This window comes from Bombus vosnesenskii, unplaced genomic scaffold, assembly GCF_011952255.1.
Source record: "Bombus vosnesenskii isolate JDL3184/JDL3185 unplaced genomic scaffold, Bvos_JDL3184-5_v1.1 scf7180000013370, whole genome shotgun sequence".
Lineage (NCBI taxonomy): Eukaryota > Metazoa > Arthropoda > Insecta > Hymenoptera > Apidae > Bombus > Bombus vosnesenskii.
Window position 1 is genome coordinate 1223040 of NW_022883003.1, and position 27903 is coordinate 1250942.

A 27903-nucleotide genomic window follows, 5' to 3' on the forward strand; every position below is an offset into this window, starting at 1 on the left:
AATCCATAATCGTTTGAAAGGGAATATTCTTTTATCTCCTTCAAAAAAAATGTAGTAAACTATTAATTTCTCTTTCTTAGGCAACTTACAATGTGTTATTGTTGCGCGATTTTGTCATTCTCATACTTTTCCATAGAACCGTAAAATTAAATAGGTTCTTGTAGCGTGGAACTTAGTAGATTCTTGTCTATTCTAATGTGTAACCAAACAGGGCAGATCCCTGACTTTAAGCTTCGATGTATAAGTTCTTGTATCTGCTAATCTTAGTTAAATTCAGCATTTGGTCGTATGGTGCAGCACTAGTCCGGGAACAACCAGGTCCATAATCCACTCTCATTTCCTCTCTGATCACGCATGCGGAGAATACATTTTTCACAACTAGTCACGACTCAATTTTCGGACGATTTTCCCCAGCGAGTCTGGAGATCCATTTATATGATGGTAGTCACGACTTGATTTTTGGACAGTTTTCCCTAGGTTTCGCTATATGAATATAGAGACCTCTATATATAATCTTGACTACAACCTATATTCCCACGTCCATGATAGTTATTCATTCTTTTGCACCGATTAATTCATATCTCAACTCAACAATGACCAAATCCAAGACGGTAAACCAGCTATAACTTCGCCAGTGCGTGAGCTAAGATTGGCTCATAGAAACGGCTCAATGCAAAGCCCGAAGCTGTAGTTGGGCGATCGCAACGCCACTCTCTGCCAATTATTACGAATCTAACCACGCAAAAGATAGTTATATATTCGTATGTGTAGTCAAATTTAGCGGGAGTTTCTCAGTATGTGAGATATTCATATATTTTATTAAATTCGTTTTCTCCTTGATTTGAAGTTGTTTTTTAACAAATAAATATTAAAAGTTACTTTTAATCACTTCTCGAAATGGAAAGTAATAATTGTGGCACAAAAATTCTTATTTCTAGCAATACGAGTTTAGTTACAGGTAAAACTCTCTTATTAAAATTATACAAATTGTTATGAAAATAAAAGAAAGTTGTTACATACATCACTATTTCTTTTAATAACAAGATTTACATCAACTTTTCAATATTTCTAATATAAATTTTATTTATGTGAAACAATTAGCGATCTCATTTTAAACGCAACATGTAATATAAATTTAATATTTTTTTCTATTGAAAAGTCAAATATTCAAAATTATTCTGTTATATTTTATTGTTGGTTTACTCCTTATTTTTTTCATTTATTACTTTTTAAAATGATTTGAAATTGAAATTTTGTTAAGTAATTGTGAAAAATAATATTTTTCTCTAAAACAAGAATTTAATCAATATGTATCATAATTCTTGATATTAAAAAAAACGGATATTAATTTTTTATGTTTACTTAATATTTTTGTCATATTATATTATTGTCATATTTATATTATTCTTATTTCTTATATATGGAAAGGCAATTCTAGAAGCATTGTAGACAATGTCAAATTTAACAATGAACCACTGGAAGAATCTAAAATAAATCAAAAGAAAAGAAAACGACAGGAAAAAGCAGAAAACAAACAATTAGCTGAGGAAGAATATAATCAACAAATTCAAGAACAACAATATAAACGATTAATGCATTTGTTAAGTAGAAGTAAATTTTATGCTTCATTTATTGTTAGTAAAATTGACGAAAGTTTGGAGAAAAATGCTAGTAAATCTAACAAATCCACAAAAAGGGATGGAAAGAAAATACAGTATGCAAATGAAAACATAGCGCCATATGACAAAGGAAAAAAAAAAAATAATAATACACAAAAATATATATCTAAAGATGTAAATAAACGTAGTAGTATTTATAATTATATGATAATTATAATTTTTATACACATTTTATGATTTGTTGATGTTTTCTTTACTGTTATATATGTAATTTCTAGGTACAAAGGAAAATACATATAAATAAAAACAAGTTAAATTTAAGTGAAGATGAAATTGAAAATGAATTAAAAAATGATTTTAAGGGTGAAACAGAGAATAGCAACAATGTTATTATTGAAACACCAAAATATTTTAAAGGAGAGTTACGAGACTATCAGAAGGAAGGACTCCAATGGCTAAAAGTTCTTTATGAAAATGGTATAAATGGAATTTTAGCTGATGAAATGGGACTTGGGAAAACAGTTCAAGTCATAGCCTTACTGTGTCATCTCATTGAAAAACGGCAAGGTGGACCGTATTTATTAGTTGCTCCTCTCTCAACTCTTCCAAATTGGATGTTAGAATTTGAAAAATTTGCACCAAACTTGCCCATTGTGTTATTTCATGGAACACTAGAGGAAAAATTAATACTAAGGAGCAAAATTAAACATAAATATAAGATTACAGAAACTTATAGTACATTCCCAATTGTACTTACATCTTTCGAAGTGCCATTACTTGAAAGCAGTTTTATTAAATCTTTGAGCTGGAGATATATAATCATAGATGAAGGACACAGAATTAAAAATCATGAATGTCAACTTATAAAGTATGTTGTTAAAATTCAACTACTTATTTATATCATAAACATTGAATTGTAAATAATATAATTCATTATATTTTATAGGATTTTAAAGGCTTGTAAATCCATGAACAGACTTTTATTAACAGGCACACCACTACAAAATAATTTAGCAGAACTGTGGTCATTGTTAAATTTTTTGTTACCAGAAATTTTTGATGATTTAGCTGTTTTTGAATCATGGTTTGATGCAAAAAAACATCAGGGTGATGAAGGAGCAAAAAAATTCTTAAAGTTAGAAGAAGAAAAACGAGTACTGTCATCATTACGTGAGATATTACAACCATTTCTGTTGAGACGTGAAAAGAGCGAGGTTTGTTTGGACATACCGCCAAAAAAGGAATTAGTTGTTTATGCCCCTCTGACAGAATTACAGCATAGTTTATATAAAGCAGTATTAAATCATGATATAGATCAATTAAGCAAGATCGAGGAAGAACCGATTATATACACAGAAGATGGTAAAAGACCAAAAAGAAAATGTGCCTTAAGAAATATGAATAATATTATGAGTACATATCTTGATAATGACGTCTCATCAAATAGTTCACTTCAACAAATTGATGATAGTGGAGACAGTGAAACTTGGATAAATGTAAAATCTGGAAATGAAGAAAATTTATTAATGTGGAAAAAATACACTGATATTACAGAGCGTAATAAAGACTTCTTAATTAATGTTCAGACTAGACATGGTAAGTTATTATTTAGTGTAGAATATATATTAACCATTCAAATATTTTATTCTTATGTTTATCTCTTCATTGTTTCAGTTAGTTTGTACAAAAAGATTGTAAATCACCCATATTTAATACATTGCCCATTAGGTCCAGATTTCTTGCCACAAATAAATGAAGAATTAGTTAGATCATCTGGTAAGCTTTTAGTATTAGATGCAATGCTTGCAAGACTTAAAAAACATGGGCACAAAGTTTTATTATTTTCCACCATGACAATGATATTAGATGTTATAGAAGATTATCTTTCATTACGTGATTACAAATATGTCAGATTAGATGGCTCTACTAAGCTTGTGGATCGAAAGGAAAATATTCACAATTTCAATACAAATCCTGAAATATTTCTATTCCTTATATCTACAAGAGCAGGTGGCATTGGATTAAATCTTGTTGGGGCAGATACTGTTATCATATATGATTGTGATTGGGTACATTGTTGTTTGTTTTATTACTTTTATTATAGAAATTGTAACTTCTAATACTAACTGATACTAATTTCTTATTATTATTACCTATGATGATAAGTATAAAAATCCTGATATCACATTGTTAATTAAAAGCAATTTGATACATTTGCAGAATCCTCAAGCGGATATACAAGCTATGGCACGTTGCCATAGAATAGGTCAAACACGTCCAGTAGTAATATATAAATTATGTACTAAAGGAACTATTGATGAAGCAATTATTAATCGCGCTGATGCAAAACGCCTTCTAGAGAAAGTAGTAATCTCCAAACACATTCAGTCGATAAATGTGAATAACAAAGCAGATTTACTGAAGTTACAAAAACTTTTAGGATCAAAAGAATGTCAAATAGTTGCATCTGAAAATGAAGGTAAATTATTGAAATGTACATAATTTTAATACCCACATTTCGTAATTTTTATAATCATAAGTAATTTTGTATAATTTTTAATCATTTTTAATGATTTTCAATACAGTCTTTACGGAGGAAGAACTTAACAACCTATTAGATAGGAGTGACTTATACAAAAAACAAGGAGAAACTTAAATGCCTCAACTTCTTTCTTGAATGGATAATACAGTATAAATATATAAGTTTGTTTTAGTTTCATATTATTTTTAGTTACTATATAATATTTATTTTTGTATCATTTGTCATATAATACTAAGGTTTATTTAATGATGTTTAAACAAAAAGTAAAAAAATATTTTATTTTATGAAAGAGTTCAACATACAAAACAGTCAGTAACAGTTAACTAGTCTGATATACTTATGATTTATTTAATTTCGTACGTAGAAAATACTTCCCAGTTATATTTTTATTTTTATAAGATTGATTTAGTTGATCACGAAGTTCTGCTTCCAATCTTGTATAAATTCCTCCTGCTTTGAATAATATTATTTATAAAAACTGTATATTTTCTAAAAATATAATATGTAATAAATGTACCATTTAATTGTTTTTTTATCCGATTATGTTTAGTAGATGATTTTAATAGCGAAGAAGAATCTACAGATACTCTCTTTGTTAGTAGCGTTATCATTTGTAAAGCTGCATTCTCTTCAAAATCTCTTTGATTATCTTGATTGTGTCTTACATTTAGATTACCACTCCACGAGCGACCATTATTTCTAAAATTATCTTATATCAGTAAGCATGAATAATTTTGTCACTTTAAAACAATATTATAATATAAATTTCTTTCATATGACATTAATCACCTCCACATGATGTCATTTCTTGATTTCTTTTTTATTTTACTTTTTAATTTTAATGAAGACCGTGCATGAGATTCTTCACTATGATTTGATTCTTCATCAATACTACTATATTCATAAGTTGTAATACCATCATCCATATCGCTATCTGTTGTCGAAGATGTAATCGATGAAGTATCAGTTGTAATAGAAACTTGCTGACGAACCTTTTGTGATGATTTTTGTAAATCATGCATTTGAGATATTCGTCGGAATCCTGACCCGCTCCAAATTTTTCCTAAATATTTAGAAAATATACCATTATTATCATTACTTATAAGCATTAAAATATGTTAATTTACCTAAAAGTCCAAGTCTTGGTCGCTGTGGTGTAAGTTCTATACCAAGCCACCACATTACATCTTTACATATTAATTTTCCTGGTTGAAGTGATGCATCACGAGCTACTAATCTAGTAATCTTTTCTGGGAAAAACAATTGCGGTGGTTTCATAACTATTACTTCCCTATGTACTGTAAAAATATTCAATACACTTATGTCTGTTTGAGTCTTAATATCTGGAATATGTTCCTAAGGAAGAAACAACACAGTAATTATGAAGTTCATATTTTTGGAAACTTTCAAAATTCAGAAGTGATATTAACAAATGCGTACCCTATATCTACAACCTTCATGATTTGGTAATACTCCAAACTTATATGCCCGTTGACTACAGCATGGATATCTGCCCAGAGGAAATGGTATAGGCCGTTGTTGTTCATTAATAAAAAACTGTGGAAATTCTGTATGATAGCAGCACCACTCAAAGTGATGGATTGGAAAATATATATTACACTGTGTACAAAATAAAAAGTGACAATCTCCCCATAGCCTCCAATAAACTTTACGCCAAGAACGTAACTCTGTTCGAAGACTAATAATGTAATCATTTAAAGTCCATGTCAAATCTCTGTAATATAAATTTTATTACAATTATACATCTCTTGATACTAAGTTTGAATACTAAAATCGTACCTTATGTGTTTGCTGTGAATATTCCCATGGTTGTCAATTTTCATTGCACTTGAAATACATGGTACATAATTAGAAACTGATTGAATAATATTTTTCCCACATTTACTACACTTAAATAAAGTAGCTAAAGAACTATAGTGTCCCCTCTTATTATCTGGCATTACCTCGGCAAGAGACATAATCAATTTACAAAATAATTTACTTTGAATTTTATCCTTTTTGTCTTTTAATGCTTCAACATCTTCATTTGTAAATTGTTCTACTAATCTGAAAAGAGATATTAACTGAATTTGATATATTATTAATTAATTAAGAATAAATGGTATAAATTTTGCAAATACTGAATAAATAAATATTTTTTTCTATGCATTTTGTTGCAATAATAAAGAAATAAATTTTTTTGCTTAATGAACATTTAAAATATTTAAAACTGTATAAAAGTAAAACACCTACCTTATTAAAAGATTATCATCTAACCCAGTTAAAACTGTTGATGTTTTCAATATATCAGATATGTTTTCACGACAATATTGTAAGCAGCTTTCTAGTAGTGGTTCCATTTGTAAAAATGATGCAGACACCATTATTGGAATAACATTATTAATTTCCAAAACTGGCCATTCAGATTTTTTTATAATATCTTTTTTCACCCATCTCATTAGCCAATCAAATATTGTAACATCACAATGAACTGATATATCTATTTCCTCTAATTTTTGACCTGCTGTCACATCAGCAAAATAACGCATTTTTTGAATAAGAAGCTTTTGAGGACAATGGAAATTTTTTTTAATGTTCTTTTCTTCGTCACAGACGTGAATTTCCACTTCATTGCTGTACAAGCGTAGAATAAACTGTTATTAATTCTATAAAAAATTATTTTCAACATCAATATTAAATTTACTTTCGATTGATATTAATTATTGGTACACTTACTCAGTTGATCTCTTACTTGATTTACTTTTATCTTTTTCCTTCTCTTTATGCATGACATTCGTAAGTACCTTGGTTTCAATATTATTAGTCAATGAATTACATTTCTTCACCTCGGTACTTATAATAGATTTTTTAATAATAGGCTGTGAAATAGTAGGTTTTGGAATCATATATGGCAATATTGAATCTAATAAACCTTCATGCAATACATCACTTAGATTTGTTTTCATTAAGGTAATTAAAAAATTTTCTGTTGTATCTACAGATCTTCCAATGTTCATATCCTCTATTCGTAATGAATTTTGCATAATTTGATTGCATCTTTCAAAATCAGATATTACATTTTGATCATAAGTATGTGTTTGCTTATTTTTAAGTTGCATATTTGGAGGCACAATGCAATGTAGAGAGTATTTAATATTGTTATCATCTGTATCAGATGAAATTTCTTCTGCTGTATGAATACTTTTATGTTTCTGCATGACATTACTATTAATATACTTTTCATCAGTATTATTATAATTCTGTATTTTATAATGTATATCAATTTTTGTTAACTTGCTCCAATCAAGCTTGTTCTCTGTGGTTAATATTGTAGTTAAATTTCCACAATTGTCATTAACTTGGAATGCAAGTTTTATGAATTCAAAAAACATTCCAATTGTCAACTTTGATTGATTACAATCCTCAAGTTTATAAAATATTTGTGACAAATCTGAAGCAAATATTTCTTGTTATTTTATGTTAAAAAGACAGTATGATAAATTTATAAATGATAATTTCAACTTCTTCTTTCAACTATATTGATTAAATAAAGCTTAAATAAATATTTATTGTGAAAATTAGACAACAAAGATAAAATGAAAAGTGATAAATATCAAATACAACGATCTGAAGTTGTGCAATATATGAATTAGTTCATCAATACCTTCTTTAGTTATTGAACCGCATATCGTTAATAATTTGTGTATATTCTCTTTCAAAGATAAATTACTAATCTGATTTATTTCCATTTCTTTTAATTAATAAATTTTATTTAATAAATTCAGATTTCAATTACTACAATTACAATTTATATGTTACTTAAATGTAATTTTTAGTTATCACTGTATTTAACAATTGCTATACGCAAATTAGTCATTTGTATATGAACTTTTAATTTCAATACAATTCTTAATTTAATGAAAAAATTCATATTTGTAGCTTGAAAACTAGTGTAGATTCGACAATATTGACAAAACAGTAGTATCTCCATATAAATTTGTTTATTTGGAAAATTTACAGTAGATATCTCCAATAATTTGAATTTAAATATAACTCATAATTAATTAACATCATATCTTAAATTATATATATTTATCCACCGCACTTATTATTATATATATAATAAATTATATTATATTATATTAGCATATATTATATATATGCTAGCTGATCTATATGATGATAGTGTATACATATACATATATATACTACATATGTATACATACTTGTGTGATGTCAAATTTTCTTTTTGATGTAAATAATATTATTAAAATATTACCAAAAAGATAGTTACATAACTTATGTTCCGATATAAAGTTACAGTTATAGCTAATATCTTTCCTAAAAGTTAAATCCGTTAATTATTTTATCTTTGTCTGTTGTTAGTTATTTTTGCTAAAAGTCATTAATACTTATGATATCTATTTTTGAAATAACGTTTGAATATTTGATATCATATCATGTTTTTATTCAAAATATATTTAAAATGTAAACCTACAAAAATGTATCTTTTTATATTTTTATTTTACATGTAATTAATATAACTAGATTAAATCTGGGGAATGAGCTTTATCGAAACGTTGATATAATAGTTCCATGAATTTGTATAATATCATTCATTATTGTGTTATGAACTATGATTTAACAGATCCATGCACCGAATAGAATCTAAAAGGTGGCTATAATTAACATAATATAAGAAATTTGTCCGTATGTAATACTACCATTGTTATGATCGAAACTAACGAAAGAGCGATTTCTACTTTTTTGTAGTTTAAATTCTATAGGAATTTTTTCTGTCTTTCAAAAGTGTGGCTACATTTTCTTCAGAAAGAAAAATATGTATGTGAATTACAAATGTAATGAATACTGTACGTGGGCGTAGAATACGTGTTAGAATCTTATTAATATATGTTTTTAGCGTAAACGAAACATCGACACTATTTTCCGAGATCTCTCGTAGAAACTTTTGATCATTATTATCTATTTTTTATCGTTATCACGTAGAACAGATTATATTGAACAAATATGAACTAACGTAAAAAGCCGGACATGCAATAACTTTCATACTACATTCAAGAAGAGTAAAAATAATTGCTCATAATAATTATGGGTAAGTTCAAAATGTTTATTTACGTTTTATAGACTATTTTACACTTCATACGTTTCAGAAGATTCTACAGAAGCTCAAAAATGGCAACAGCATTTATCTTTATTACGGGAGCAGTATGTTAATTTATACAATACAAATACGGAACTTCAACGTGAATATGCAATTGTTACTGCAAATAAACAAGATACAGGATTTATTGGTAGACTTTTGACAACCATTGGATCTCTATATAGTCAACAACGTTATAGGTTTATAACTTCTTCAAATCATAATTTATTATATAAGCTTTGTCACTAATAAACATATATCTTTTAGCGATGTGATCATCAAATTGAAAAATCAGGAAATACCAGCACATAAATTTATATTGTCTGCTAGAACAGATTTTTTCAGTGAAGCAACACTATCAGAAGTGACCATTTTAGGTAAAGCATTAAAACATAAACAGAAATGTACGAAGAAAAGTTACATGTATATAGATATAATAAGAAACACCTTCTCTAGATTGGACTTATTTGGAGCCTAAGATTGGATTAATATTGCTGAAATGGATATACACAGGGAAGGTGCCTCAAGAGAATTTAACTTTAGAATTAATGAAAGCAGCATCTAATTTTCAGCTGACAGAATTAGTTGAACAATGTGAAAAATATTTAATTGGAATTGTAGGATTCAAAGATTGTGTTCAGTTGTACGCAGCTGCTGAGGAATTAGGTGCACAGAAATTAAAAGAGCATTGCAGTTCTTTGATTTCTGCACATTGGGTAAGAGAGATAGAAACATATATTGAATTGCGTAATTTCAATTTCTTAACTGATCAAAATTTCATGTCGTTAGGAAGATTTAACAGGAGAAGACTTTAAAGAAATGCCTGGATCTCTATTATACAAATTATTACAGACTAAAAGTAAATACCCATTGCATGCCGCTGTTCGACTAATGAGGGAAGATGTGGTTTTTTTATATTTAGTGGAAAATAATTCAGGGGTAAGTTGCATATTTTAAATTATTACAAATGTCTATTTATATATAATAGGTCTTACTTGTAAGTTTAATATACTTACAAGATTTTATAATAACAATCATGTTTTGGTGTTTCCATATTATTCCTTTAATTTTTATAAATAGTAAAGTAATATTTATGTAGTAAATTAAAGACATTCACAACCTATGTTATTGTTTCACAAATATTAATAGTAACAAACTTTATTGGAATTAATTTTTGGAATTATTATTTGGTATATATAATTATCATATATAATTATAATTTGAATATATAATTATTACAGAAAATTATTACAATAAATTGCTAGATATAGTTCAATAATTATAGATGATACAGAAAAATTATTTCGTTTTTTTATTTAGATGTGTTTATTGATTTACAATCTCATAATTTATAAGGATTAATATCAAAAAGTAAAGCAAATATCGATTTTTATAACATTTTTTATGCCATTTTTAAATAGTAGTGAAATATATATATATATGTATCATATATATATTAAAAAAATTTCTTACCATAATAAGTACTTAGAGAAAGGATATCATAATAGTGTTGCAAACAATAGTACTGTTATTAGTATAAAAATATAAAACATATTGATGGTTTTGGTTGGTTCTGATGAGTTGCATAAATGGTGACCACAAAAGCAATATTCTGATGGACCTGCTGGTGCTCCCCTATCTTCACCAATAAAGCAACCTTCTTTGTAAGCTGATGTTACAATTTCCTCTCTGTTTTGCCACTTATTATCGCTATAGGTTAATACTGTACGTTTTTGAGGTGCACAGTCCCTTTCTACAGTTGTGATCATAGGTGCTGGTAAAGATGATAAATTAATGAACATATATATGCCAAACATGTTTTTTCAATTTACATATAGCAGCACTTTACTTACTTTTGAATTTAGAATAAATCGTTCTTTTTCCACAAAGTGTGGACGAAGGACAATACACTTGAAACCTAGGACTTCCATCAAAATGAGAACATAATAAATCAGTTTTTTCATGTCCTGATTGTGATGCATAACATTTGAAGCATGCAATACCTCCTGCAGTTATTTGCATTATTAATGTAACTAAAAATATTGAATATTCCAGACATACAATATGATTAAAAATATTTATTAAACAGTAAAGAATAAATGTTTTCAATGTGAATATAAATTATTTTATATAAAGATAAAATATATAAGTTAAATGTAAACGTACATAGAAAAACTATAGCAATTAATAAGATCTTTTTTGACTGTATTTGGAAAGTCATCTCATTTATAATTAAACAAAATGTGGTTAGAATACAATAATACTATTTACACCAATTTTAGCACAATTTTTATTTATATTTATTTATTTCATAGTTCAATTTATCATCATCATTACGCAAACCTGAAAAAATTTTATTTATCAACAATAAGTTTAGTTACTATTAGAAATGACATTCAAAAATAAAAATGATTTAATATAAAGATTCCAAATTAACTGTATTTTTTAATACCGTAATAATTATTATATTTATTTGGATGCATATAGCTGTATATTTTTGTTAGACATAATATAAAATAATTATTTTTGTATCTGAATTTCCATAAAAAAATCATTCATTAAAATTAGTTTAAGTGAGTCACTTTTGATGTACAGAATGAGTGTTTAGTTTATAAAAATAGATTTAATTAAATTTACTTCTATATATTTTCATCTTTCTGTTAAAAGATAATATTTGCATAAGCATAACCTCAATAACTTATTTAAAGGAAAACAATAATGTTTTGTATACTCTCTTTGCTTTAAACAAAAAACTTTTAAAGTGATTTAGATTTTTATAAAAGGTTACAAATAACTTTTATATCGCAATTTGTAATCAATATAATGAAACCGTATGTTGCACTAATCTTCAATATATTGTAATATTATTTTTATACAATGAAAAATACATTTTTTAAATTTAATTTATGAATTAATTGGATCAGTACAAAATAAGAGGTATTTATTAATTTCTTTTATGAAAAAGACTGATCTATGTAAATTTAACTAAATAAATATTAATTGAAAAATGTAGGAAAAAATCTGCACTTAATTCGTACTTAAATATTTCAAAATTCATAATATCATAAGAAATTCAATATTTACGTTCGATTCCATCAGAGATCATTTCAACTATATTCTACTAAACACTGTCATTCATTCTTAAACAGCACCCTTTATTAATATTCACTAAATGCCATAGAGCAATCGTAGGATTTTGATTAACTGTTTTTCATTCTGCTACGAAGAAATATGCTCCTTTAATCGGAAGCTGACTGTTAGATGAGCCTATCACACGCCACATCATGGCTTTTCTATCCTTTACAAACGACTGTTTCTGCTGAATCAGTGCATCTTCATATTCCTTCCCGTTTTAATCATTCACATTGTTTATGTAATCTTTAATACTAACTATATATGTATGTAACTAGCACTAATGCGTGCATGAACAAACATCCGTTTCGTTGGGCGTACCGCATCGTATATTTTGTGTATAAAATCAAAACAGTGGTTCTCAGTCAATTACATATCACGAACCTTTTAAATTATAATTTCAGTAAATAAAACTTTATTATTTTAATCTTATCAGATACAATCATGAATTAAATAAATTAAACTTTCAACTAAAAGTGTCTTTCTTTATAAATTATTAGTTTAGAACAATATATATGTATAAGAAATATATTATACAATATCGAATGAAAAAATTATATATATTTTATAAGTATCATTCTATAATTAAATGTTTTATTGTCTTAGTTAACGAAAGCCATTAATGCTTTGGATCATAAAGGAGAAATGCCTTTGGAAGTTGCTTTAAAAACTCGTCAACCATCACTGGCGCGCACTTTAGTTGAACACGGGGCCGATTTAAGCGCAAAAGATTCAAGAGGTCTTTCTTTACTCCAAGCTGCTATTTTTAAAGGAGATTCTTATTCGGCTGAATTCGTAATAGAACAGCTAGAAAATAATGGAAATATGAAAGAATTATGCGAGCCCATGAAACTTACCCGAAACGTGAAGGATATAAAAAATCCCGAAGAACTTGAAGGATGTACTGCGTTACATTTAATAACAAAACATAATTCAGAAAATATGTTAACAGTCGCATCCAGGTTACTTCATGCTGGTATTGATCCCAATTTACAAAATCACAGAGGATGGTATAATTATTTAATTATTTTTACTTGATTATTTCATTGAAAGTCACTGTAAAAATTAAAATTAAAATTGGTTCAAAAGTAGCAATTTATACCTTGAATTGATAGAATTTTTAAAAAACTGTATTAGTTTTACAGATTATTTCATAATTAGATTGCAGACATTTATGAAAATTGAAGTGGAATCCACACAAAGATTTACTTTACCTATTAAATATAATAAGTACTATACTTTAGATATTTCACATATATAGATATTAGCTAAGAAATTTAGATTTGATTTACATTTGTCCTAACTCACAATATTAACTTAACTTACGCATTCTTTAATTTATTTTCTCTTTTCATTCTTTTTCCATCTTAAATATTAACTTGTTTGATATTATCAACTTCTTATAACTCATCCCTACCACATTCCTTTTCCATTTTAAATTCCTAAGCCAATTCTCTATTCTCTTGTCCTTCCTTCCACTCACCACATCCTCTATGCTAACTCCTCTTCCTATTTTCTTACAGTCTCTTATTAGATGTTCCACCAATCCAAATTTATCCCTATAAATATTTCACATATACTTACATATTATGCACAACCTATGTATTTTTATAGCTTAAAAGTTCCCATAACTGTATAAACATCTGCAATCTACTTATAATAAAGTGTCAAAAGCATTAAACTTATAATTAAAGTTAGACACCTTCTATAAATGTTATTGTTGATTCCTATTCTTGCAGGACTGCCTTACATAATTGTATTCAGGAGAGAAATGAACCACTTTTTGATGTCTTATTAGAATGTCAGAGTATAGATTTGGACAAAAGCACTAATGAAAATGATACTCCATTGTGTATCGCAATGAAAATAGACCCATTTAGTGGATTTTTTGCTAAGAAACTTTTAATCAAAGGCGCAACTCCGAATCCTGTATATAAGAATACAGGGGACACTCTATTACACGTTTTGATAAGAGAATATAAAGAAGAAGCTGCATTATTTTTAATTGATTATTGTAAGGATAACTTAATGCAAAAGAATAATGATGGATATTTGGTTTTACACGAAGCTTGTAAAGTTGGTTCGAAAAATTTAACGCGAGCTTTATTGAAAACTGGTTTCCCAGTCGACGAAGTTGCATTGTCTACTGGCGATGCACCAATACATATTGCTGTTTCCAATTTGTATTTTGATATTGTAATGGAATTGTTGCATGCACCTAATTCGAATTCCCAATTGAATTTAAAAAATAACGTGAATGAAACCCCTTTAAGTTTGGCTATTAAGGCTCCGTTTAAGAAGGGCAAAGATATAGTTTTGGCTTTAATAAAAGCTGGAGCAAATATCAATCAGTGCAATAATGATGGTTTAACATTGTTGCATCAAGCGATATTAAAAGAGGATTCGGCGACAGCGATTTTTTTATTAGAGAATGGTGCCGATATGAATACTAGGTAAATATCATTGATATTAAACATTTTAGAAACAATTGTATTTTATTTATTTCATTTTTAACTTAATGGCATTTATCTCTTTGACATTAGATATTGCAAGAAATTTCAGGTTGAGATAAATTTTATCAAAGTAATTCTATAACTATCTGTGTTGCTTCGTTAGTATAAATAAAACTAAACCTAAAATCACTAAATAATCTGTTGCCAAATGGTTTTATTAATTATGTGATATTCAGTAAAAACTTTATTTCATTCAGAACTGCAGATGGAGAAACTCCGCTGCAACTTTCCATACACTGTAGACTGGGTGAAGTTGTGGAAGCACTTTGTAAAAGAGGAGTAGATACTTCTATAGGATGTCCATTATGGGATGCACTGGATTCAGATCAAGAGGATGTAGCATCTATTCTAGTTAAATATGGAGCAGACACTGACTGTTGGGGTCCTGGTCCAGATGATTGCCAACAAACATTGTTACACAGAGCAATTGACCACAACAAAGAAGATATTGCACAGTTCCTTATAAGAAGGTATATTACATATTAAGATATGTAATTATTAAAAATATATAAGAATTTGAAATCAGGATATTTAATATTTGGTTTGGTCCAATTAGAATTTTGAAAATATTTAGTTATATAAGAATATCGAAAATATAATAAAATATTTCGTAATTCTAATTTAATTTGACGTACTCAGATTTCTATATAATTATTATTAAAGATTGTAAAGATATCTTTTCTTATTATTTATTATTATTAAAAATCATAATAATTAAATTCTAAAATTATGTATGTTACAGTGGCTGTGATTTAAACATACCTAGAAAACCTGGCCCAGATGGTATTGGAGGTGATGAAGCAAGGGATGAATGTACTCCATTACATTTATGTTGTCAGTGGGGTTTAGAACAAGTTGTACAGACACTTATTGAACATGGTGCTGATGTGAATGCTCGAGATGTTGAGGGCAAAACTCCAGTGCACGTTGCTATACAAAATCAACATTCACAAATTATTTCTCTTCTACTTTGCCATCCTAATATAGATTTAAATAAACGAGATAAGAAAGGTTTAACACCATTTGCAACAGCATTAACATTTCGAAACAACAAAGCTGCTCAAGCGATATTGGAACGACTACCTAAAGCTGCTGAACAATATGACAATAAAGGCAGAAATTTTTTACATACTGCTATTCAAAAGAATGACATGGAAAGCATATTATTTCTATTATCTATACAGGTAAATATTGTTTTTGTAGTAATTAAAATGCATTTGAACTTATATTTATTTCATAAAAATTTTGACGCATTTAAAAAACTAATCAAACAAAATACATATGCAATAAAATGATTCATGATTCTTATTTTATAGGTAGACGTAAATTCCAGAGTTCATGATGTTACACAAACTCCACCTTTACATCTTGCTGCGGTTTCTGGAAATGAAATGTTAGTAAGAAGTTTAATATTGGCTGGTGCACGTGTTAATGATACAGATGCAAACAGAAATACTGCATTGCATGCTGCTGCAAAAGCTGGTCATGCAGCAATTGTATCTGCTTTATTGCAGGTGAATACCATAACTTATCTATATGTTTGATCTAAATGGTATTATAAAATAAACTACTTTAGAAATCTTATTAAATGAAATATATATATCTTTAGTTATAAGTTGAGTTTAACAGAAAATAATTGAATATATTTACTTTCTTATTATAGAACAATATAAACTTCGATGCAGTAAATGCAGATGGTGACAATGCATTGCATGTAGCTGTAAGAGAAGGTCATGTATCGGTGGTAAGAGCACTTTTGACTGAATGTACATTAGATGCAGAGGCTGTAAATCTTAAAGGAAGAAATCCCTTACACGAATTAGCTAGGTGTGGAAAAGATAATGCTGCAACTATATGTGAACTTTTCTTGGAATGTATGTCACAATATCCAGTAAATAATGCAGGTAAAGATACATCAAACTACTCCAAAATATTAATATGTTCATATTAGAAGTATTTACATTATAATATTTAACCGTTTGAGTCCCAAGCAGCGCGATCGCGCTGTTTAGATTTTGTGTCGAAAAGTCCCAGTACATTAGAACGCCATGGACGACTGACGGTATTTTATATTTCATTGTTATCTTATCTATTTTCATTACATTGTTATCTATGTTAATTTTTATTGAACAAAACTTGAAATATTTATAAACTAATAGTACGCATATATATAGATATATATCATAAAATAACAAATATGACAAGCGCTATTGTGCCGCTTATTTCTCTTCGTAATCGATTAAGATAAGCGCCATCGCGCAGTTCAGGATTTTTCAACCCTGTTTTTTCAAAAACCCCTGGGACTCACACGGTTAATTAGGAAAAAGTAGTATTTCTGCTGAATTTCTGATATATTTTTGTACATATATGTATATATATATGTGATTGTTTATATTTGAACAATATAGTAATAATTGATTTTATCCATATGATACAGAAAGTATTATATATATTAAATTATAAGATTATTTTTAAATAGAACTGCAATATTATTTTATTATAAGCTAAATAAAACAATATGTATTTTATCCAAGATTTGGATGGCAATACTCCATTACTGATAGCTTATATGAAAGGAAATGGTCAACTTTGTCGTACTCTGGTAAAGGCTGGTGCATGCCTAGGTTCTATGAATAAAGAAGGCATTACAATTTTCAATTATCAAGTAGCAACAAAACAATTACTATACAGATTACTAGATTCCTTGACACAAGAAGCACCATGGGCAGATAAAGATCTTTGTCTGGAATGTGGTACAAAATTTTCCCTTACAATGCGAAAACATCACTGGTACAGAATCTTTGAACTTACATAAATTTATAAATCAGTATATTTAAGATTTACCTAAAATGAATTATTTTTATTATTTTTAGCCGCCATTGTGGTCGAATTTTATGTAATAAATGCTCCGATCAAGATGTTCCAATCGTAAAATTTGGATTAAATAAACCTGTGCGTGTTTGTGCAGTATGTTTTGATGTATTGCAACTAGGTGCTGAATGAACAAAGAAATAAATAAAAAAGTACATATTCATATGTAAATAAAATAAATATCATTCCATATGCATTTTTTATAAAAAAGTATACCAAAAATTTATATCATTTTGTGTGAATCACACTATATATATTTTGCTGTATTATATGATTATTCTTGTTGAAAGTTTGTTAAATTTATAGCTATTAAATTTTAAATACAGATGAAAGGAGAGTCGATGAAAGTTAATGTTTATTGATATATTATCATTTATTCCTAGCATTACTTATTCATCTACAATGCATTGAATTAATTTGTAACATATTTTATAATAAAGATCACACATTTTTAAATAACATAATCTTACTTAAGCTTACTAAAAAGTGTTTTTGCTACGCAATGATCTACACACTCTACATAATCAATTAATTCTTCCATACAGGTTTCCTCTGTATTACTCCTTGAATTAACACGCTGATTGCAAGTGTCCAGTTTTTCTTGCAAACTGGTACATTTAGGTTGTCTCGAGCATCTTTCCTAAGAAGAAAATAATCATGTATTCTAACATTGAATTTATATTTTAATTATAACTAATATTTACAAAAATAATTTAATTGATATATTATATGTGTACATTGTAGTAACTACTTTGACAAACTGATTTTAATTGTAAAAGAAAGATGACTATAAATGAATGTGCTCCAAATTTTTTGTTACTTAATTTTTGTCACAATTGATTACATATCAACGAAAATTCTTTCAATAGTTTTATAGAAGTAAATTTTGACTTATATATGATAGAGAGATCACATTTAAAAGAATAGAATGAAACAGTAATTGCAATAACAAATAATAATTACAAACGTTAAAACTTGAGATATGAAATTCTTAATTATTGGGAACAAATATTATATAACAATTTTTACTTACACGAAGTATTTTTTGAGGATCAATCAATTCTTCTTCTTCTGCTTTTACAGTTGGCATATAACGTTGGAGAAAACTTTGTAAGAAAGACATTTTTTGAAGGTAATATTTATTTCAACCTACTCGGTTACTGTGAGCTAATTTTAAATATGCACCGAATTTTCCGACTTGTTCTGTAAAATTTAATAGATCTGTAGAAAATGTTGGCCAGACTTGCATGTCTTACAGATGGACTATAATTGACGGCAGTGTAAGAAGCTTAGGTGCGATTTCTATAAATCTTCATGAATTTAACCAATTGCAACAATACCTGAATAAAATTTCAAAAACGTTTAGACTATATCTTGGACGAATAAAATCATTTCCATTGAAATGAAAATGAATGAATTAATTTATTAAAATTTAATTATTACCCATATAACTTCTTATTTATATTTCGTTTATAAACTGTTATACAAAGTGTCTCACTAATTATAGCGTGATCGCTGACGAATCGATTCTATGTGTAAAAAATTAAAAAACGTAGAGTAAAATTTTTTTGTGCGCATATTTGATAAATTTTCAAATTTCATTTCCTCACAAGCAAAGCGTCGCACAAAAAAATATTTGATTTTACATTTTCGATTTATTTCCACGTGCAAAACAATCTCCTATCAATTATACACTCTTATCCAATTTAGAATTGGTCAAATTCAAGCATACTTAACAAATTTTCAAATTAGATCTTTTTGAAAAAGAAGCGGCATATGAAAAAATTTTATTCTACATTTTCAACTTGCTTTTTTACATAGGATCGTCCCCTTGCCGATTGTACTATGATTACTGGGACACCCTATATATTGCAATAATGAATATAAAGATAAGCACATTTGTAATTTGCTTATTAATATATTTATTTTATGATATTAAGTCCTTTTATTTTTAAGTTTATATCAGTGAAGAAAATATGTTATATTAAAAAATTGAGTTTGTATGAAGTAAAGCATTCATATGTATATGTATATTCGTGTGCGCATTATAATGCGCAATTTTCTTTAAAAGCAGAAAGTTGATTTGCTAATAGGAAACCAGAAAATTCTCTTAGATCAAGGTTGACCAATACGTGGATTAAATACTACACATTGTATGGGAAGAAGATTTTCAGCAATTATTTTGCAATACTGTCGTTAAGCATTTAATTACCTTTGCAAATTATTGGTAAATATACAGAATGCCAGCGGTAGGCGAGATTTTCGACTATCTTTTCAACTATACGAAAATTTGTGAATCAAGACAGAGTAGGAAACGAAAAAAAATGTTGAATATTTTGGCTCCGTTATCCGTTTACTTTGGACTTTCATTTTGGATACTTTAACGTAACAATTTTCATCGAGGAAAGTTAGAAACGTTATTTCACGGATAACATAAAAATATCTATTCTCGTAGAAAATGTTAATATGAATTGTTTAGTAAAATGATTAAAAGAACCGTCATGTTCTTTATAACAAGGATGGCGTCATCTGAATCTCTGTTCGCGTAGTTTTGTTAAAGCTATGATTTCGTTGAATAACCATAAATGCATCCTAAAGATTATGTTCAAGTGGAATAAGTTTCACTGAATTAGGTAATTTGCATACCGTTATTCGTAGTACTGATTGTTAGTTGTGAAAATTTAGGAAAATCAGGGCGCAGTGCGTTGTGCTTAACAGTCAAACATTGAGGTAGTTTTGCGCTGGTGTGTCGGAGAGGTAGTATCAATAAATCCGTATATTTTTCACTAAGAAAAATCAACGAAGAATAAAGAAAAGACAAGTATCAAGGCCGATGCATAAATCACGTCCATATAGTAAATACGACACTATACGAGCAAGTTGAAAAATTACAAGTTTTTGAAAAAACCGGAACATACCTCTGTAAAATTTAAGGGCTGTGTTTTTCCACAAAAAAGTCTTGACTCGATCGAAATTTATACAAGAAAATCAATTTGAAGGACATGATAGAAAGAATTCTTTTTACGAAATGATTGTCATATTGTTTCTTCGCACTAAACTCCAACCTAAAAACTTCGAAATGTTTAAGGTTATGTTTTATTGAAACATGAATTTCTTGCATTAACTAGCAAAGCAATTTACCTGACAAACAAAAACAATCTGGACGTAAGTTAAAAGTAAGAGTAAATTTTTTTAATATACGTTAATTTTCATATTAATAGGTAATATTATTTGTATTAACTTAAATTCATATATTTTATTTTAAGAATGATGACTGTGTATCTAATTTTGTTTAATTTTTTGTTTATTTGTAATTTTAATTTTTTAAGTGTTTAATAGTTTCACAATTTTATATATTAAAAAATATATTAGTTTTCAATCTTTAATTAATAATATGATTTTTAAACTTATATGTAATAATATAACATTTTATGTTAATATTCTGTATGTATAATGTCAAATTATAATTACTTATGTATTTAATTAAATTACTTAAGATTCACTATTTTGTGTATTTAATTACTATACATATGCATTTTTATACTCCATTATATTACATTACATATTTATAAACAATTCAAGAAAGCTTATATATTTTATATTAGAAACTTTGATATATATAATGTGCTTTTTATGTAATACAACTTTTATCAATAACTTTTATTTGCAGCAATTTATATGAGTGGATAATGCTTGGAGGCAATGAACGGAATGGAGAGACATGGACATGGACACGGACATTCACATGCACATTCGCATCGTCATCGTCACTCACATGGAAATTTACAAAATGTATCTCAAAACTCCAGTCAATCATCAAAACATAGCCATACCCATACGCTGCATTTGCAAAAGGATACATCTATGGTTCAAACACCTCAGAAACCAAGGAATTATAAGTTATTAGTTGATCCATTCTTAGTAAAGGGTGCAACAAAGTTATATAGATACGATGGCATGGTTCCAGGAGATCCAACCTATCCTGAAGTTCAACCTCGGGACCCTAGATCTCAGTTAACAAGAATTTGGACACGTTTAGAACAACTTGACTTACCTGTACCTAGATTTAAGATTGACTCTAATTACTGCGGTGAACCTCCTCCGCTGGAAGTAACGTTCTGTCATTTAAATGATAATATTGATAAAACTTTTTTATCAGATATGGTTCAAAAATTTGGAGCTGTAGAAGAACTTATTGTTTATTATCATCCTGTAACTAACAAGCATCTTGGAATTGCGAGAGTGGTGTTTGAAACTACGAAAGCTTCAAAAGCTTGTGTAGAAAAATTAAATAACACGTCTGTGATGGGTAAAGTTTTAAAAGTATTTCTTGATGCATTTGGGGAGGAGTGTAAAAAGATCTATGATGAATTAACTATGGAAAAAAAACCAGAAAAGAAAATTGAGAAAGAAATAAAGTGTGAAAATGATCAAGGGAAGCAAACTCCAATTGAAAAAATTATTAGTGAAGAAAGAGATGATTTCAGAAGTAATAAAAAGATATCCAATATAGAAAAATCAAGAGATCTGTATATAGAAAATTCAAGATACAACAAATATAGAGATTATCCTACTCCTAGTGGCAGTGCAGGAAGTGATTTAGGATATGGTACTGCGCCTAGTGAATTAAATTATTCTAGTAATTATTCTCAAAATTCTACTCCAGCTACAAATTATGATTTTTATTATAGTAGTTATCATCATCAACCTCCAAATAATTATTTAGCAAATATACCACAAAATGTATCGCAAAATCTTTCAATGCAGCAAAATTCGGGTATATGGTGGGGAAATAATACAGGGACTGCAAGTTATGCATCATCTTCTATGTGGCCTGTTCAACATGGGACAAATTTAGATAATTCTAATTCTAATCCAGTTTCAGTTTCTAAGGCTTCTAATGTAAAGGTACATCATACACCTAAGAAAGAGAAAGAAAATCAAAATGTAACAAAAAATTCATCACGAGATTCACCAATAGAGACTCGTAAAACATTAGATTTGGATACTAGAATCGCTATGTTATTGAAAGACAAAGCAGGAGGAATGGCACCACCTTTCCTACAGTTTGGTAGCGATTCTGAGGATGAAAAAAAGTCTATCACTGCAGATAATGAGATGCTCTCAGAACCACCAAGCCCTTTTCTCTCTCATGAAACATACAAATCATGTTTTGAAAAAATGAGAGAAAGGAATAAAGAACGATGGAAAGTACATGAAAATAGCATCAATCAAATTTCTGTTGATGAAGATTTAGGTAGCGTTATAAGTTCGAGCGAAGATGAAGCATTACTGGGAAGTTATAGTCCTGCACCAGATGAAATCGAACCAGAACCACCAAAAGAGCCGCCACCTCCACCTCCACCAGATGATGATAGAATGTCATTAAGTCCATTAAGTTCAGGGGATGAAAAAATTGAAGAGGTAATATTTAACACTATGAGTATTAAATAGTGAATATAAATATTTATTCATGTATCTTATTATTTAAATATACAGGTTATAGCTCAAACAGAACCTACAAGTCAGTTATATCCAGGAGCTGGCTATCCTGGACATTTAACTCATTATTCTACCAGTGATATGTACCATTGGCCAAGACCAGCACAATATCCGTACCCTTATGGAACAACATATTTACAAAGTCATTATCAACCAAATACTACATCATTTTCTGGCACAGTAGGGAATCATCAAGGAGCTAATTATTACCCATCTTTTCAATCGAGACTTCATGCTATGGCAAATCATAATATTACGAAAGATAATCCACAAGTACATATATATTTCTTAAGTGCAAATATGATATAATATCAATTTTGACCAGTTTGAATATTATTTAATTATAACCTAATTTCTGAACATTTAGGGTCCTACTATTAATGGTGTATTAAACAGAGTTGTAAATGAATTAAAACAAATTCTAAAAAGGGATTTTAACAAAAAGATGATTGAAAATACTGCGTTCAAACTGTTCGAAGTATGGTGGGACGAAAAGAAATCAGAGAAAATTCAAAATCAAGGAGGCGAGAACACCATTATTAATAACAGTAATAAGGAAGAAGGACAGAAACCTCAAGGATTATCATTACTTTTAGAACAAGGAACTCCACTTGGATTTAATTACGATGGATTTGGTCTGGGCATTAGAGCCAGCATGCCAAAGATGCCTTCTTTCAGGGTATTTATTTTCATTATATGAAAGTTTATCTTTAGTGACATTATGTATAGTAAATATTTAATAATATATAAAATAATGATAAAGTACTTATTTAAAGTAATAATACATTTTATTTAACATATTACTTAAAATTTATACTATTAGCGCAAAATCAAAGCTCCAAGCCCATTACCACAGGACGAAGATAGTCGTCAGTCTGATCATGGTGACACAGAACTTATAGGAAGCGATAGCGATCTTGACCTAGCATCAGTACAAAAAGTTAAAAGGCCAGTTACTTCTCTTCCAAGCGTTTCTTCGTCATCTTCCTCGTCATCCTCGTCGAGTGAGAGTAGTAGTGAAGAAATGAGTTGCAGTGAATCTTCCAGTAGTTCGAGTGATAGTTCCGACGAAGAAGTATGTTCTGGAAACTTTGAAGATGAGGTATATAATTTATTAAAAGTACAAATAACTATTTTCTTGTAGCTGTAAAATTGTATAATTATGTAAAATATATAATAACTAAATAACTTGTAACTATTTTCCTAAATATTCATGTGTGATACTTTTTCATATCTTTTCATAGAAATAATTATTATTTTTAGCAAGATACAGACAGTCGTTTGTCAGATCATCGTCCACTGGCCTGTAACAGTGAAGATCCTGATATTCTAATGGAACTCGCAATTCAGAGATCATTAGATTGTCCAACCCCTAGTGGTAGAGAGACACCAATACCTAATATTGAAATAAAAGATGTAAATTCGAATGAATTCCCACAGTGTGATAATGAAGCTAGCCCTGTATCATCTCCATTGAAATATGAAAGTGATAAAGATGACATTGAAAAGACAAATGAAATATCTGTCAATGAGGATTACCTTGAAAAGGTTCGAACAGTGCATGAAGAGATGGAAACAAAGAATGTGGAAGATGAGATACAAAGAAAAGTAAAGAGTACTTTAGTAACACCAGGTAAACAAGAACCATGTGATATACAAAAAATGGAAAATTCTGCAGCAGAAGCTTTGATAACATTAGCTGGCCAAGATAATATTATAAGGCATAGAAGTCCGGGACCTGTACAACCAAATATTATTAGAGCTCTTCAAACTATGTCTGCTAAGTACATTAACGACGAACCTATATTAAAAGAATCAGAAAAGATCGAAATGTTTAGTGAAATACCTACCACCGATTCAGAGGAAGAAAGCTTAGAAATTAGAAGATTAAGGTGCGTAAAATTACTTACTATAAATCTAAACTTGATCAAAATAAAAATATATTCCCTAAAAGTATTGTTTTATACTACATAAACTAATGTAAAATATAATGTTGTATTGTTTTCAATTAATTAGGTATCAAGCTGAAGCTGACCTCCGACTTAATGGTCAACAGAGTCCTAAAAATTCTCAAGCTTCACAAGTGTTTATGGAGCATTCGTATTCATTACCACCAACACAATCAGAAATTACGAAGTCTGTAATTCGTACACCTTCAACACCAATGAAACCAGTGAAACTTAAATCCTCAAAGATTATGAAATTATCGAAGAGTAAAGACAAGATACACAAAGTAGAGAAACGAAAATACAATAAATACACGAAGATACATGCTCATCAAAATCATGAAGGAGAGAAAGAGAATATTGAAAATGAATATGTTTATGAGAAATATCCAAAGAAAGTTGAGGAGCCACTTGTTACATACAAAGAACGCGATCTTATGTCGGAGATGGCTATTTTGTATGAATTTTTAACCAGAGGAATAGATGCAGAGGATGTAGAATATTTAAGACGAAGTTACGAGGCTTTATTGGCCGATGATAGTCAAGGTTATTGGTTAAATGACACGCATTGGGTTGACCATCCTCCAACTGATATTCCAAGTCCTGCGAAACGCAGAAAGAGAGATGAACTTAGATTACATACGAGTGGAAGTGCAAGAACAGAAGGATATTATAAGGTTGATGTACGAGAAAAAGCTAAACATAAGGTATGTGTGACTGATCTTTTAATATAAGAATTAACATACAGTGGCGTACGAAAATATCTGAATACTTAACATAGATAACTTTTATGTGTGTATATGCTACACAAAACATTTCGAAATTTTATTAACACTATAATAAGACATGATAATATTGGCAAAATTTGAGACTAATTAAAATCACAAGAAAGAGTCTTAAACATTTTTTACAATTCATTACATTTCATTTTATTTGATTGTGCTGTACTAGTATAACAAATAATTGGCTGTTCAAATACTTTGTTGATCTTTGCAAAGTGTAATGTAACTTACTTCCGTATATGTATATTTCCAAATTCGTTTTACATCTTATCTAGTCAGCTAATGAAATTTCAAAATGCTTTGTATAACATACGTAATATATTCATAAAAAGTTTTGAATATTTTTATAAGCCACTACATTAATATCTTTCTTACTATAAAATTATTTTTGTATAGCATCACTATGCGCAAAGTATACAACGAAGTAACGACGTTGAGGATAGTAATGGTCCTTATGCTGGTAGTGATGGAATAATGAATGGTCCAAAGAACAATACTAAAGCTTTAACTGGCAAAATGCAAGCTCTGTCTCGTGAGGCCAGAAGTAATCAACGTCGATTATTAACAGCTTTCGGTATCGATACTGATAGCGATCTTCTTAAATTTAATCAATTGAAAGTAAGATTTCAATTGCTTTACTTGATCATTGGCTCTAAATTATTTTCAGCTACTGTGAAATTAATTGATATCAAATACGTTTATTTCATTTTACAGTTTAGGAAAAAACAATTGAAATTTGCTAAATCTGGTATACATGACTGGGGTCTATTTGCTATGGAGCCAATCGCTGCTGATGAAATGGTTATTGAATATGTTGGACAAATGATCAGGCCAGTTGTTGCTGATTTACGAGAGTCTCAGTACGAAGCTACCGGTATCGGTAGCTCCTACCTTTTCCGTATTGATTTAGACACGATTATCGATGCAACAAAATGCGGAAATTTAGCACGGTTCATTAATCATAGTTGCAATGTGAGTATTGTACTAGTGTTTGTGTATAGTATTCCAATAATCATGGTAAAATCGACAGAGTGGACGATTCTTTATGAAAAAACAAATAAATTCAATTTTTTTACGTAGAATTTCTTCCTTACCAATTGTACCACGATTATCGAGACACCCTGTAGAATAAATTTTTATAACGATATAGGTCGTACTATTAATTTTCTTTTATGTTTCAGCCGAATTGTTATGCAAAAGTAATTACGATCGAAAGTCAAAAGAAAATTGTAATCTATAGTAAACAGCCGATAGGAGTTAACGAGGAAATCACGTACGACTATAAATTTCCATTGGAAGATGATAAAATCCCTTGCCTATGTGGAGCTCCTCAATGTCGGGGTACTCTCAATTGAATCGTTCATAAAATTATATTGTTCATCCCTTTTCCTGTCTTCTACATTTCATCATACCCTACTCATATTTTTGTAAATATTTCCCCATGTAAACATTTTATAAAATGCAATGGAAAAATGCTAAATTATGTTAATATGAAACTCCTCTTTTTTAACATCCTCCTCATAATTACGATAATTGCATTAAGTACCTAAAATGAATTTCAAGAACGTTATAAAATATTTATAATTTACGATTGTTTTTGTATATACATAACTTAAGGTTTTATTCCTATTATGTTTCTGTTAAAAATAAAATAAGAATTTTTAAAAGCGCTCGTGTCAACCGACAATGAAAAAAATTTCCGTTCTTTTTAACAAAGTCCGTTTAATCGAGTTATAAATATAATACTTTTTAATAATTTTTATATATTTACGTTTCTTATGAATAAAATATGTATATGTCGATATAATATATATATATATATGTACGAATATATA

The 27903-nt window shown here is 28.6% G+C and overlaps 6 protein-coding genes across 21 annotated transcripts; 3 read left to right on the top strand and 3 right to left on the bottom strand.

Moving 5' to 3' along the window:
- Positions 1–89: 89 nt before the first annotated feature.
- Positions 90–4424, top strand: LOC117237408 (lymphoid-specific helicase-like). Of its 2 annotated transcripts, none has more exons than XM_033501334.1 (7): positions 90–958; positions 1429–1793; positions 1898–2487; positions 2566–3215; positions 3294–3688; positions 3840–4098; positions 4205–4424. In XM_033501334.1, the coding sequence occupies exons 1-7, from the start codon at positions 898–900 to the stop codon at positions 4273–4275; spliced, it is 2391 nt and encodes a 796-aa protein (XP_033357225.1). In that variant the 5' UTR covers positions 90–897; the 3' UTR covers positions 4276–4424. The 2 variants fall into 2 exon arrangements, with proteins under 2 accessions (XP_033357225.1, XP_033357226.1); XM_033501335.1 differs by having other exon boundaries at positions 3348–3688.
- Positions 3700–8154, bottom strand: LOC117237406 (uncharacterized protein KIAA1841). 4 transcript variants are annotated; one of them, XM_033501332.1, is made up of 9 exons: positions 7826–8154; positions 6898–7612; positions 6415–6795; positions 5962–6228; positions 5602–5896; positions 5289–5517; positions 4951–5224; positions 4679–4860; positions 3700–4086 (listed from the first exon to the last, which is right to left on the bottom strand). In XM_033501332.1, exons 1-9 carry the CDS (start codon positions 7908–7910, stop codon positions 4073–4075), a joined length of 2442 nt encoding a protein of 813 aa, XP_033357223.1. In that variant the 5' UTR covers positions 7911–8154; the 3' UTR covers positions 3700–4072. The 4 variants fall into 4 exon arrangements, with proteins under 4 accessions (XP_033357223.1, XP_033357222.1, XP_033357221.1 ...); XM_033501331.1 differs by lacking the exon at positions 3700–4086 and adding an exon at positions 4421–4611; XM_033501330.1 differs by lacking the exon at positions 3700–4086 and adding an exon at positions 4421–4614.
- Positions 8155–8684: 530 nt separating this feature from the next.
- Positions 8685–18175, top strand: LOC117237430 (rabankyrin-5). Of its 7 annotated transcripts, XM_033501386.1 has the most exons (15): positions 8685–8836; positions 8935–9003; positions 9083–9274; positions 9333–9522; positions 9590–9699; positions 9779–10038; positions 10112–10261; positions 13061–13464; positions 14194–14907; positions 15165–15437; positions 15710–16151; positions 16284–16481; positions 16631–16871; positions 17502–17757; positions 17841–18175. In XM_033501386.1, the coding sequence occupies exons 3-15, from the start codon at positions 9271–9273 to the stop codon at positions 17968–17970; spliced, it is 3372 nt and encodes a 1123-aa protein (XP_033357277.1). In that variant the 5' UTR covers positions 8685–8836; positions 8935–9003; positions 9083–9270; the 3' UTR covers positions 17971–18175. The 7 variants fall into 7 exon arrangements, with proteins under 7 accessions (XP_033357277.1, XP_033357278.1, XP_033357281.1 ...); XM_033501387.1 differs by lacking the exon at positions 8935–9003 and having other exon boundaries at positions 9169–9274; XM_033501390.1 differs by lacking the exon at positions 8935–9003 and having other exon boundaries at positions 9169–9274; positions 9336–9522.
- LOC117237431 lies at positions 10612–12776 on the bottom strand. 3 transcript variants are annotated; one of them, XM_033501393.1, is made up of 4 exons: positions 12407–12776; positions 11489–11665; positions 11176–11355; positions 10612–11096 (listed from the first exon to the last, which is right to left on the bottom strand). In XM_033501393.1, the coding sequence occupies exons 2-4, from the start codon at positions 11541–11543 to the stop codon at positions 10822–10824; spliced, it is 510 nt and encodes a 169-aa protein (XP_033357284.1). In that variant the 5' UTR covers positions 11544–11665; positions 12407–12776; the 3' UTR covers positions 10612–10821. The 3 variants fall into 3 exon arrangements, with proteins under 3 accessions (XP_033357284.1, XP_033357286.1, XP_033357285.1); XM_033501395.1 differs by lacking the exon at positions 11489–11665 and having other exon boundaries at positions 11176–11328; XM_033501394.1 differs by lacking the exon at positions 11489–11665.
- Positions 18176–18186: 11 nt separating the features above from the next.
- Positions 18187–19168, bottom strand: LOC117237432 (cytochrome b-c1 complex subunit 6, mitochondrial). The gene is made up of 2 exons (XM_033501396.1): positions 18872–19168; positions 18187–18478 (listed from the first exon to the last, which is right to left on the bottom strand). The coding sequence occupies exons 1-2, from the start codon at positions 18959–18961 to the stop codon at positions 18305–18307; spliced, it is 264 nt and encodes an 87-aa protein (XP_033357287.1). The 5' UTR covers positions 18962–19168; the 3' UTR covers positions 18187–18304.
- Positions 19169–19966: 798 nt separating this feature from the next.
- On the top strand, positions 19967–27582 carry LOC117237428 (histone-lysine N-methyltransferase SETD1). Of its 4 annotated transcripts, none has more exons than XM_033501381.1 (10): positions 19967–21014; positions 21509–23262; positions 23338–23613; positions 23708–24019; positions 24164–24442; positions 24604–25232; positions 25357–25993; positions 26465–26686; positions 26783–27040; positions 27250–27423. In XM_033501381.1, exons 2-10 carry the CDS (start codon positions 21541–21543, stop codon positions 27421–27423), a joined length of 4509 nt encoding a protein of 1502 aa, XP_033357272.1. In that variant the 5' UTR covers positions 19967–21014; positions 21509–21540. The 4 variants fall into 4 exon arrangements, with proteins under 4 accessions (XP_033357272.1, XP_033357273.1, XP_033357274.1 ...); XM_033501382.1 differs by having other exon boundaries at positions 19967–21003; XM_033501383.1 differs by having other exon boundaries at positions 19967–20471.
- Positions 27583–27903: the final 321 nt, after the last annotated feature.